Genomic DNA, 12,167 nt, shown 5'->3' with positions numbered 1-12,167 from the left:
AGGAATTCGATCTCTGATTGGCCAAATACACATTTCTTAGGATTAATCACTACACCATATTTTCTTAACCTATCTGGGGGCACGGCAGTGCCCCCACCAAGTCGAGCAAAAAAGCGGCACGGCCGTACCATCCTTTTCTCGAAGCAATTCAGGCCATTTTCGACCGCCTGTAACTTCGTTGTGGATAAAACTAGAAGGCTGAATTTTCATTAGCTATGCAGGCATTGTAAACACACGGTATATTTAAAATTTCATTCAATTTGAACCAGTAGTTTAAGAATTATAACGGGTCAAAGTTACTTAATTTTGTCACTCACTGACTCACTGACTCACTGACTCACCGATCATCAAAACTCTAAGGCACTTCTAGCAGACCTAGAAGCTTCAAATTTGGAATATAAGTAGTGTTTGGTGTATGAATCAAGGAAAAACTAAAATATTTGGGGGCACGGTAGCGCAACCGCCAAGTCGAGTAAAATTTTTCAATTTCGGTCCAGTTTTCTAGATACATAACTGCTGTCTACAAAATACAAAAAGAAATGAGATCCGATCAAAAACAATACTTGTCAAAAAAACCAAGTCTCGCAACTCAGTTGTTCTACGGTAAAAAGTTGTGAGATCCATGTAATACCAAGTCCAGGCCAGGAAATCTTTAACGTTTTACATAAATATATTGACTTGGCCATCGCATGAAAACACGTGTAAATTAAATTATTTAGTGCGATGGCCAAGTCAATAATTTATGTAAAACGTTAAAGATTTCCTGGCCTGGACTTGGTATTACATGGATCTCACAACTTTTTACCGTAGAACAACTGAGTTGCGAGACTTGGTTTTTTTGACAAGTATTGTTTTTGATCGGTTAAATACTGTCTCTAAGTGTTTTAAATGTTCATTTTCGTCACTGGATGCAATTAAAATATCGTCTATGTAGCAGTAGCAAAAGTCTAATTCACTTAACACTTCGTCCATAAACCGCTGAAACGTTTGAGCTGCGTTGCGCAAGCCGAACGTCATGAACTTGAACTCAAATAAACCGAACGGCGTTGTGATAGCAGTCTTTGGAATGTCTTCTTCAGCGATAGGGATTTGATTGAATGCACGCACTAGATCTAATTTTGAGAACACTTTACTACCACTTAAACACTGTGCGAAGTCTTGAATGTGACGCACTGGATACTGATCGGGCACTGTTCTTGCATTCAGAGCTCGGTAGTCACCGCATGGACGATGTTTTTCTTCAGTCTCCTTTTCACTTTCGGGAATCGGTGATGAACTGGATTCTGGCGTGGAGGATGTGGTCGTCTTGGTTACCATAACTAACGGCGCTGCCCACGGGCTTTTCGATGGACGAGCGATGCCAAGTTTTACCATCGAATCAAACTCTTTCTTAGCAGCTCTAAGACGATCGGGAGCGAGCCTTCGCGGTTTGAGTGCTACGGGAGGTCCTGGCGTCATCATCCAAACAACCATCCGGACAGCAGTATACCATTGGAGGTAACTTTAGAGAGTGGCCGAGGTCAATCTACCGGTTCCAATGTTAATTCAGGTTCTCCATCTGCAGCTTTACCGCCTATCTCTATTGAACCGGACTTCCCTCGCCGTTCTGGTAGACGCGTTCGTTTTCCAGACTACTACCAAGCAGGCTTGTGATTCTAATGTAATTATATCTTCTTTGTATTTTGTTATTTCGTTATTTAGATCACTTGTAGTTTTCTTATCGTTGTTTGTGTTCTCGTGATCTAAATCACTGGTAGGGGGGTACTGTGGCGACTACGTCCCACTTACGCCTCATACCAATTAATTAAAATATACTTAATTGTAATACTTCTTGTACAAACTTAAGATGTAAATGCTTTGTTAGTTATAGCGTGTTAATTTTAGAGCATGGTAATTTTAGTTTCTCACACACCTGCAATTTTAGGATTTTATTGTCGGAATGTTTAACTCAAATCTTTTTAGTGTTTTGCCGATGTAACACGTGGTCCATTGTTGATCTATGCAATTATTGCAGGTGTCTGTGTATCAAGCAACGCCAACCTTTGTAATGTCTTTCTATTGTTTATTGTTTACTTTGTATTATGTTTGAGCCAACCTTTGCCATGTGTTTCATGCTAATTGTTTTGTTTGTATCTTCGTGGTATTTTCACTTTGTTTTACGATGGTTACCTTAAAAGGCCGCCGACCGTCGAGAGAAAAACCAATGTTTAGTTTAGTCAGTCAGTACGCAACCTCGGTACCGGTCGGACGCCTTGAAGGCCCATCCTCGCGCTTACACAATACAGTTACCGTCTTACCAGTCTATATGAACTTTTATTTATAAAAACCTACGAACCCTGCTACCCGAGTATAGAGCGCCGACACATATATTATTATTACTTTGGTTATTGAACAACTTTGTAGTGCCTCCTATTTTATTTTCACGAAAGAGCTTGCGGCTACCTTTGTCAATTAATCTGCCCGAGAACGTACTTGAGACTCCCTTGCGCCATGCCGGCAAACAAGACCGAACGAACACTGTGCAAGTACGCATACATCCTTCATTAAATAATTAAACGTTGTTCATGCCGGCAATGTCGGCGAAGCTTTTAAATTTGGCAGATAATTTACATTTACAATGTTTTCTCTTCGATCTGTCTGTTGGTAGGATTTTCTAATGTAATATAAATTTAAAGCAACAATTTTAATACGTTAAGCGAATTACAGTGCGTAAATATTCATTCATTCCAAGTACATGAGAAAGGGGCATGTTAATTAAGAATTTATTACATTTAAGTCACAGTGAAAGAGAATAATACAAGGCAAGCTTTCCGATGTCGACACAGGTGTCAACATTTCTATACTGGACTGTCAACTACTGAATATTTATATAACAAGAAACTAGTTAAGCAAATTAAACACTTGTAAATTAAAAGCCATCAAGATATAATTGGAAAGTGGAAACATGATTTTCTAGTTTATTGACTGTATAAATAAGAGTGAAGAGTGATCAGGATTCAGTGAATTTATTGCTTAACTGTGCGTTATTGTGGAAAATTATTTCGCAATTAAAAATGAATGTTATTACGACGCCATTTATTTTGAACAGGAGAGTACTCACGCACATCGCGCCGTGTGGAGCGTGACTAAGTGAAACAGAATGTAATCGAGTCACACGGGCTCGTTTATTTTACAAGCTGAATTATTTTATCAACATGATTGCGAGATGTGGGTCAGCATCCTGCCATATACTTGAACTTTACGATCGGTGAATTTGTCAAATTGAAAAAAATAAAAACAATAAAGCTACCGTTTCCTCTGACGTGTAGGTAAGAATCAACACTTCAGCTAACACTTCAGAAGTTATTGAAAATCTTGCACATAACTGGCCCTATCAATATATTTGATATGTGAAACTATCTATTCAACAAATAAGTGAAAGTTTAAAGAATGAAATAAGAGGGAATTGAAACTGTTCCTGTATTGTGTCAGTCGGTTTTCTTTTGACTCACCACTCGGGGTACCCCTCTGAATGAACTTGTTGCTCTGTTATGTATGAAGTCATTACTTCGTTGCCAGAATTGTATTAATCCTGCTTCTATGACACCACTATGATACCACTATAGTGTTTTAAACGTCACCCTGTATACAGTCACTCACCGGGTTGTTAATGACGGTCTGGAAGAGCTCGCCGCCCTGTATGGAGCGGTCGAGGCGCTGCCGGCCGCCCGGATAGCGCTCCAGCAGCAGCGTGTGCGTGAACAGGCCACACGTCTGCCGTGGCAGCACCATCACGCCTCGGTGACGGAACCCACGTCGTAATCTGCACAAACAATATGACATAAGTAACGTAGACCCATTACGTCCCGTTTGGGTACGACAGATATAGTTCGTTTCATCCTCGAAGACGCGCTCCACCAATTTTCGGTCGAGGGAAGCGCGGGGCGCGGGGAGTTTGATCTGCTCGGATCAAAATCCAAGCGTCATTATTGTAGTGTGCGTGTGCACTCATGGATGATTTAGCGTGTACCGATAACACTCAAATATTAGCGAAAGAATGGTGGGGCGCGTCTTCGTGGATGAAACGATCTATAGAAATTAAACTATTGCGTGAGTGCCCCCAAGTTGGCATCTTCAGATTTTACCAATTTTTTTGTCGTCAACTAGCTCGATCGTGAAAAGCTCCTACCGCTTCAGCACTCTCACGTTGGCGCCAATGTGGACCTTACTCGCCAGTGGCGTCAACTGGCAAATTATAATAAAGCCATAAACTACAAACGATAAAATCCGACACCCCGCAATGCTTTACCGCGCTTTAAACTTTTACACTTCGCGTTTATTATTCATCATTGCTTCAGCACGACCACTATTATATTTGGCACTTTGAGCTCAAGCTTAATTCGCTCGTTTTCTTAGCTCTTAACTAGATGAGAATTTTCAAGCGGTGCCTTTACGTGGATACGTTTAGTCTTTGCATTAACAATTACTGCAGTTCATTAGTAGAGAGCGAGGTTTTCGGCATAATCACACTAAGCCGGCGCGAGGACGTGTGGGTAAAGTCAAACACGTTGCTACATGCAAGCTGGCAATTAATGCACTCCAACTAACACTAGTCAGCTGTAAGTTTGACATAAACAATAACATTTGCGGCACTTATAGTTGGACGCTCACAACTTCGGAAAGTCCCGTGTTTCACTGTTGGAGATAATGGTAATCTTTGCGAGTTGGTTGCATACGGTGAACATTTTTCAAAGGCTTTTATATACTGGTAAAAAAAACATTAAGTTAAAATAAGCATACTTATAAAGTCTGACTTAGGTAGGAGTAATTAATAAGACACCAGGTAACACAAGAATTAAAATAAAAGTATGCTACATACACTGATGATGGTCAGTCAATTACTTTTGCCTTGGAAAGTTTTGTAGAGATAAATATAAAGTAATTTTACTACTGGGCTTAGATAAAACGCAATTAATGCACTAAACTAACACCGACTCTAGATTAGTTTTCATTTAATGTGAAAACGGCACGAGCTCGATTTAAAAATACATTTTCCAGTCGGTATGTGTAGGTTTTCTCACTACAATTATAGTATTGTTTATAAAATAAAGAGATTTGTTAGCAGTTATAGCAGTGGTGAACCTGGTGATGCTTTTTCAGTTACGTTTTTCAGTCTACCTAAATGCTAGACATTTAAAGCTACACACATTCACGATTGCTCGTTTACAAAACGTAAAATGTCTACAGCTTTTACCCGAGACTGCGTAGATTTCGATTTAAAGTAGCCTAATTGCACGTGTAACTGGACCCCAGGTGCTCACGTGTTATTGGACCCCAGGATGCCAAAAAAATGTTTCATTTCATTGTAAAGTCTTCAAAAACAAAATCAGTAAAAATCAATCACTCGTCCAACGTGGACGAAATCGCAGAGCATAGCTAATAGTAACACATATTGAAAAATTTTATGCTATTAATGAAGCACTGAGTACTTAGCTCGTGTTAATTAAAAGTTGAACTTAATGGTTCGCCTCGAGTTTATTTTTTATTCAGACCAAGTTTGAAAAGTTTCCCTGACAGTTCACTCAATAATTAGAAAAACTAACGACTACTTATCAGAATGGTTATTATGAAGAGTAAACTCTGATTTCGAAGCTTTAAGTGGAGGTATACAATTTAAATTTCAAATCAAGTTATCAAAATGATCAATCTAATCAATCAATTCAATCAAAACTTTAATTAGAGTTCATTTAACTGCTGGCAAAGAATTGGATTTAGAAGAATAAGAGGAAAATTACTTTATTTTTATAATAAATTGTTCGTTTATAGACGCCCCATGAGATGTTATTTTTTCTTTTTAATCGTATTATGTGATTATATCCTTGAACATAGCACATGTTATAGCATAATGGATATTATGTTATAAATTTAATAAGGTTTTCCTCCCATTAAAGTTTGAAATGAAAAACAGAATCCATTACGCTATCGTATGTGATACATAAGCTTTAATTTTAGAACGAGAACATAATTGGTTGCTTATAAACACAGGTCTTAATAATTAACGTGTACTGTACAGTAAGTCTTTTACGTAATCTGTAAAATTGACATTTTAAAGCAACAAAAAGACAGCGTTAACAACGCCTACAAAAGAAATATATTGTGTTTCTTCTCATCTCGTATATAAGCGTTTATCTCCAAGCGAGCTTAAAGGGACCCAAAGGGTTTCTGAAACTCGACTAATGTTTTTTTGCTGACAACAAATGCTTAGTCTTACGTTTGGCTTTAGCCTTAACGTTTTTATTGATTTGCAAAATGCCTATTGCTCAGCTCTTGTTTGTATAAGGCCCGATTCGACCAAAATTTTATCCAAGAATAACTCCTGGTATGACATTGACATTTTCAGTATGGGAAATATGTCAAAATGTCGAATAACTGACGACTTATTCTGAGATTAATATTTACTCTTGTTTGGTCGAATCCACCCTAAACAAGCTAAATGTATAAGCAAAACGGTTTCGCATATTGCATTGAAATATGATTTACGTTGAAAGTCATAACGTTTGTGAAATTGACCATTTGAAAACCGTCATGTTTGGAAAGCTACGAAACGTGAGTGACATATGAATAGCTGTTCCTACGTTAACGATCTGTCAAAGTTCCGTGTGTTATTCCAGTTAAATACCTCCAGATTCGCAGTTGTTTTCGAATATTGGCATTTGGCAGCGGCGGGGCGTATTACAAGTGGTAACCGACGGATCGTTTGGCTCGTTGCAGCGTAATTATCGCTGCGGCGTTTAGTGTGCATGCTCTGTGCTATTCTAGTATTACAATTATTGGAATTTCATTGTCGGTCCGGCGATGCCGGTCGGAGGCGCCGCGTTTGCGGGCAGGAGTTAGGGGCGAGCAACCACGGACAGTTTCAGTGAACGTGAACTCTCATTGCTATCGTTATAGTTTTCCTACCGCGGCGAGTAAGTTGCGCTGGACTAATGGTAACGAACGTCATTGTGTTCACGGACTCGTTTGTGGCTTGATAATTACGAAATTGCCAATGACATTGTTTAGTTGGCAGAAAATAGTATAAAGTTTTGACTTTGGGATGTTTAGATTCTATGAAGCTGTAATTGCATGTGAGGGTCAGATATCATATTTCCATTTATCTAATGCAGTGGTTCCCAAAGTTTTCTGGGCTACGACTCATCTAATACAAGTTCCCAAACTCGGGACCCACCTATAGGAAATTTAACCGTTACCAGTATGCCTAAATAAAGGACTCGGATCTGTAGGGTGGTGTGTCGTTCTACAGGCAGGGCCCACTCAATGTTCGCTCACGACCCACCACTGGGTCGCTACCCATAGTTTGGGAAACCCTGATCTAATGTGTCATCCTTTACAACTTTTGGGTTTTGGTTGAAACTGAAGATGCCGAAAATGTGGTTTCTGTGTAAGGTAAAAATTATGTTTCAGGTTGAAACTAAAAGGTGCACGCTGGAACAATTTAAGAGCATAGAGTAAGTAACACTGCAATGAATCCATAAATACATGATAAATTTTAATAAACTCACCTAGCCGGTCGTAAGTGTGGGTATTCCTCTGTACTTGTCACCCTCACATCCCAGACTTTCCTCCACGCCTCATACAACGGCTCATGAACTGGGTACACCCCAGAGTGATGCGGCGACACAGAGTAACAAGAGTTGGTTGGTATGCCGTGTTCTAAAGCAAACTGTTTGTTCAACATCATCTCGGCTTCCAGTTGGGACACGTTGTTGTATAGATGTGGCTGCTGATGGTTCCACATGTGACAAAACCTGGTGACAAAAAAGTTTTGTTATTATGAACCCAAAGGTAAGGTCAATAAAGTCTAACATTCAGTTTCGTAAATAGGATGGAGCTATTGATGCCCAAGTAAGTAGTACAGCAAAATAACCAGAAGCTCAAACTAGGCATATAGTTGAGTCTAGGCATAGAGTTGCGCGCGAGCGTCTGCGCGAGTAAACGCATATTTGTTCGATCCGTGTTTGTCTGCCTCAAACGTGTGTAAAAGTCTCGAGTTGCACAGTGAAGTTACACCATCTTGAAGCTTGAGCTGCGAACTTTAAAGTGAGGTGTTCTGTTCTCAAATCGCTCGATTCTTACGCGAGTTCTGAGCCAATTTAGTTCAAAAGTAAATCTATAACGGCCGTGAACGTGACCTACCTCAACAAGGACACTGTTAACGCTCAGCTGTTGACTGCACCCGACTTGTACCGATTGACCGCCGAGCGCGCCCGAGGTTCTGACGCATCGATCTACTCCGGCGCGAGACCCGAGTAGCCGACACAATATTCCGTCCCGATCAACTACGGAGGTGGCCGAATCGATAAGGTCAGTGACCGCTGTTGTAAACTAGATATCGGCTACTATGGCAACGAAATCTATCGTATGTGCGGGATGTCGCAACGAAATTACAAGCAGGAGATATTTAATCTGCAGTATTTGCACTCTGCCGTATGATATTATATGCGCCAATGTGGCTGAAAAGCTGTTTTATAACATGACCAAGGAACATAAAAACGTGTGGAAATGCCCACAATGTATTTGTAAGCAGCCCAAAGTGGGCAACGTAAACACACCACTAAGCACTGCCCATTGTTCCAAAAGGACTGCACGTACCGAGAAACTGAAGGACGCCGTTCCTGTGTCGTGTGACGTCAGTGGCTTTGCCCGTATTGACAGCCCATCGGGGGGCCCTGAGTACGTAAACACAAAGCGGGGCAGTAAAACAAATACTTTTGAGGAGTCATTGGCGGATGATACTTATTGTCTTGATAGCATTCGGTTAATAATGCGAGAGGAACTTCTTAGGGCCTTGGATGAACGCCTGCCAGAACTTACTAGCAAAATTGTCAAGGAGCTGACTGCACCAATGTGTCAGGCGATCACTGAGTTGACCGAAAAAGTTGGAAAGTTGGAATCAAAGGTACATTTATTGGAAAATAAAATTACTAATACTGTTGATGTAGCCGCTCCTGTGCCTATGAGGACCGGAAAACCACCTTCTGTCGCCGGGCGAAGCCGCGTCGGGACCACGTCTGCCCCTCAGAAGGCAACAGGGCAGCACTTACCAACTGGGAGAGACTCCAATCAAGTCGCTGCGCAAGTTGCTTCGGCGGAGCCTACGGATGTTGCTTCTGCCACACTTCCATTGAGCCAAGGCGACGAGGTTTGGACAGAGGTAACTAGAAGACCCATTCGCGTGTCTCGCGTTACACGTGGTACTGCCAGCCCTGGTTCAACCGGGCTTGAACCATCTGAACGTCGCCGATTAGTGCACCTGTTTTACGTGAAGGCTGGCACCACTGAGGCGCAGGTGCGCGAACATTTGACGTCAGTTTGTGGAGCGGACGTGTGCACCGTAGAAGTACTACAGCCAAGGGGCGACTATGCGTCATTCAAGCTGAGTGTTCCATCAAGACTGGCCGATACTGTCATGTCTCCTGCAAACTGGGCAGAAGATATTTGTGTTAAGCCCTGGAGGCAGAATTTTCGTTCCAAACCCAAGGATAACTAAACGTCAAGTATTAAATCTAGGGGTATACTATCAGAACGTTAGAGGCCTTAGAAGTAAAACTGAGACCTTTTATAATAATATTTGTTCATCAAGCGGTTTTGACTTAATTGCATTAACGGAAACATTTCTTAATAGCTCAGTTCTCAATTCTGAATTGTTTCCTCAGGGATATCTCGTATTCAGGAAAGATCGATTAGGAGATGCTGGCTGGGGGGGAGTTATGCTTGCTGTAAGTGAAACATGCTCAGCTAAATTAGTTACTGACCTTGATGGCCTCACTTGTGATAAAGAATTGATTTTTGTCTTAGTTAACCGCAAAAATATTAAAATTTTGGTCTGTGTAGTATATTTACCACCTAATTGTAGTGAAGAGCAATATTTGAATGTTTTGTCGTGTATAGAAAACTTAATAGTTAATACTTAATAGACAGATAACTCAACAGCTGAAGGTTTATTTTGACGAATCCCAGCATGGCTTTAGGTCAGCACGATCGACAACTACAAACCATATAGTATTCCTCGACTACATAGTGCCTAAATTGGACCAACATCTGCAGGTTGACGCGGCTTATTTTGATTTTAGGAAAGCGTTCGATGTGGTTAATAACGACGTTCTCTTAAATAAGCTCTCTCTGGTCGGTTTTACTCCGAAGTTGTTGCATTTCTTTGCCAACTATCTTAAAGATCGCAGACAGTACGTTCAAATGAGCGGCCAACAATCTGAAGAGTACTATACAAGGTCGGGAGTGAGTCAGGGCAGTACTCTTGGGCCGACCTTGTTTCTGATCATGATAAATGATCTACCCAAAAGGCTCCGACACGCTAATTGCCTAATGTTTGCAGATGATTTAAAACTCTACTTGAAAGTTAGCGAGGAAAGGGATTGTATATTACTGCAGCAGGACATTCAAGCTGTGCTTGAGTGGAGTGTAGAAAATAAATTGGACCTAAACGTATCTAAGAGCAAAGTGATTACTTTCTCAAGACTTCATGATACCTTGTTTTACTCATATGCCTTAGGAGATCGGCCTCTGGAGAGGGTAACCCAGATCAGAGACTTGGGTTTGATGATGGACACTGCACTGAATTTTCGCGAGCATATTGTTGCAACTTGCAAAAGTGCCAACAGAGTGTTGGGGTTCATAATGAGAACAGCGTCTCAGTTCAGAACTGTTGGTCTGGCTGTGATGCTATATAACGCCTACGTCCGTAGCAAGTTGGAGTATGGGGCAGTGGTCTGGTCTCCTCGAGAGAAAAAGTATTCAGAAATGTTAGAGAAAGTCCAACGTAAGTTTTCCAGATATCTTTACAAACGAACTTTTGGGTATTACCCGTTTCTGTTTCCCTCCCTTTTTGTATCTGGCATGGTTGGTCTTGATACTCTTGAGCTGAGGCGTAAAGTGTCGGTAGCAATTCACTACTACTTATTGCTACGTGGCAAAATAGAAAATCCTGTCGTGCTTCGTAGTATTAGTTTATTTGTTCCAAATAATTACACACGTACGGGTCGTCGTCAGCACCGCCTGTTCTGTGCCCCCGATGGCCTGCGCACACTGCATGCTAACAACACACCGACTCCCAGGGCACTCTGTCTTTTAAACATGTTTACGCAAACCGTCCAAGACGTCGACATCTTTGCCAACTCCTTAGAGTGTTTTGTAAAAAAATTAAGATTGTATTTGTCTACTAACCATAAATAGATATAAGTACTTACTAACATTAAATGTAATTTCAAATTGGCAATGTGAGCGCTTTGGATATAAATCTGTAAGCTCACTTGCATTTCAATTAAATAAATAAATAAATAAATAAATAAATAAATATACATGGATCATTGCTACTGATGCCTTTTAAGATAATAAAGACACAAAAAGATCTTATATATCATACTTTTCACGGCCTTGAATATAATAACTTGAAGTTTCATTAAAAGGTCGATACGCACCTACAAATGTACATAAACTTTCGTTATGAAAACATACCGATCATTAGACAAAAAATGATCAATCGATCACCGAACGATCTATTCATTTTTGATGTCAATTTAGTTAATTGACTTCTGAATAATTTTGTGGTTTGAGTTTCAAATAATATTTGATGAATATCCTACATACAATTAAATTAAAATTACAACAACAATACAAATAGTAATGAAGCACAAATCCATAACATTAACTGTTACCACGCCGCAGGTAATTTTACACGCTGCTGCGGTTAGAGTACCTAATTTCGTGACTAACATACTAAAATATCCGAATTGTATTTTAAACATAGCCATGACTACATCCGATAGCTGTTTTGAGTTGCCTGTGATTGCACTCAATCGATATGTTTCCCGGCAATATACGAAAAAAAGGAAAGTTCGCAAACTGATCGTTGTTTATCAACTGCAAGGATCACTGCACACAGCAGTGAAGCTGCAAAAACAACGCGCACTAGGTCAGATTCTCATTTAGCCAGTTCCGAATTAGGAAGTCCGCTGCCGGTTAGTTTCCGAATAAATCCCGGCATCGCTTTTGCTTTTTGTTAGTTAGCACTTCGCTATTGTTTAGTCGTACTTCTCTATTGCGAGGGAAAAGTGATAGCTTTTTCTTTTTTAAATGAAGTGATTCACGTTTGCGAAAAATGTACCACGTAA

At 40.3% G+C, this 12,167-nt stretch overlaps 1 protein-coding gene across 3 annotated transcripts in view; it reads right to left on the bottom strand.

Annotated features, from left to right (window-relative positions):
- The window catches only part of LOC135071186 (bifunctional heparan sulfate N-deacetylase/N-sulfotransferase), a 122,754-nt gene that overhangs the window by 17,734 nt on the left and 92,853 nt on the right, over window positions 1-12,167 (bottom strand). For all 3 annotated transcript variants that reach the window (XM_063964955.1, XM_063964952.1, XM_063964953.1), the window contains 2 exons: window positions 7,542-7,787; window positions 3,640-3,802 (listed from right to left, as the gene is read on the bottom strand). In XM_063964955.1, coding sequence (XP_063821025.1) covers window positions 3,640-3,802; window positions 7,542-7,787 — 409 coding nt within the window. The remainder of the gene's footprint in view (window positions 1-3,639; window positions 3,803-7,541; window positions 7,788-12,167) is intronic.

The sequence above is a fragment of the Ostrinia nubilalis genome, chromosome 4 (genome assembly GCF_963855985.1).
Source record: "Ostrinia nubilalis chromosome 4, ilOstNubi1.1, whole genome shotgun sequence".
NCBI classification, from domain to species: domain Eukaryota; kingdom Metazoa; phylum Arthropoda; class Insecta; order Lepidoptera; family Crambidae; genus Ostrinia; species Ostrinia nubilalis.
This window is presented reverse-complemented; position numbering and strand designations above follow the sequence as displayed.